Source organism: Olea europaea, unplaced genomic scaffold, assembly GCF_002742605.1.
Source record: "Olea europaea var. sylvestris unplaced genomic scaffold, O_europaea_v1 scaffold22000, whole genome shotgun sequence".
In the NCBI taxonomy this organism is placed as follows: Eukaryota; Viridiplantae; Streptophyta; class Magnoliopsida; order Lamiales; family Oleaceae; genus Olea; species Olea europaea.
The window spans coordinates 1-1,434 of NW_019240017.1; the positions used below are offsets into that span (position 1 = coordinate 1).

General features: G+C 39.5%; 1 protein-coding gene across 1 annotated transcript; it reads left to right on the top strand.

Moving 5' to 3' along the window:
- Positions 1-4: 4 nt before the first annotated feature.
- LOC111380733 lies at positions 5-1,147 on the top strand (the record flags this gene model as incomplete). The annotated part of the gene is made up of 1 exon (XM_023004366.1): positions 5-1,147. A coding segment is annotated over one exon (882 nt), but the record flags the coding sequence as incomplete, so codon positions are not given.
- Between the last annotated feature and the right edge of the window lie 287 nt (positions 1,148-1,434).

Consider the following 1,434-nt stretch of genomic DNA (forward strand, 5'->3'; position numbering starts at 1 on the left):
TTTTTTCCATCCAGACGAAGTTTACTTGCCCTCGTCTGTTTCATGGTTCTTCGAAAACGGAGCACTTCTGTACAAACGGGGAAGAGATAAAGGTTTAAACATCGACTCTAAAGGCTCAAATTTGCCTGGCGGCGGGTGGAATGATGGAAAATTCTGGCTTGATTTACCAGACGATGACGAAAATAGTGATTATCTCAAGTGTGGTAACATTGAAAGCACAGAGTTGTACGTTCACATAAAACCTGCTTCAGGGGGAACTTTCACCGACGTTGCCATGTGGATCTTCTGCCCATTCAATGGTCCAGCTACAATTAAAGCGGGGATGCTAAATTATTCTTTTAACAGATTAGGCCAACATGTTGGCGATTGGGAGCATTTTACTCTCCGCTTGAGCAACTTCACCGGAGAACTTTGGAGCATGTATTTTTCAGAACACAGTGGTGGTGAATGGCTCGATGCAAGTGAGTTGGAGTTCATTGAGGGAAATAAGTCGATTGTATATTCATCGAAAAGTGGCCATGCAAGTTTCCCACATCCTGGGTGCTATATTCAGGGTTCTACGAAACTTGGAATCGGGGTCAGGAATGATTGTGCTAAGAGCAAGTACGCCGTGGACTCTAGCATCAAGTACCAAATTATCGCAGCTGAGTACCTTAGAGACGGAAACTTTACAGAACCACATTGGTTACAGTATATGAGGGAATGGGGTCCGACGATTGTTTACAATTCACGATCTGAACTGGAGAAGTTACTCAAACACCTTCCGTTTTTCATTAGGTTTTCGGTGGAAAATCTCATCGAAATTTTCCCGACCGAACTTTATGGCGAGGAGGGGCCAACGGGACCAAAGGAGAAGGACAATTGGGATGGAGATGAAAGGTGTTAAACCTTCTTTTTCTCTGAACGGTCTTGGAAATATTTTGCTAGATGGTACAGAAGGCATTTTTAGGCTGCTTTTGTGAAAAGGAATTGCATAGTCGAATTAAGATTTATTGAGAAATAATGCATAGTTTTTTGTTACACACAAAAGTGGAAATCAAGTTCAATATGGGTTAGTCTAGGAGGTGTGCATGTGTATGTTATTACATTAAAGATTGTACCATTATTACTCATTACAAATTAATATGATACCTTTCTATTCTTTGCTTGGCTAAGCTTTAATTTAAGTGCTTATAAACGGCGGCTCTCGAGGAATGTGTGGTTAAAAGAAGATGAAAGTTGTGGACTTCAAGAAATATATGATTAGAAATGATGTTAGATCGATTTATGAGAATAGACCAAAATAGAATTTTCACAAGTTGTATAATCACTGTTTATATGGCCGTGGACCTCTTGTTTTATTGTTCAATACATTAAATTAAAGTATCATAACTCCATTCGACGATATATCAACAGAAACTCACTGCTACCTAAGAAAATTCAAGATATGATGGG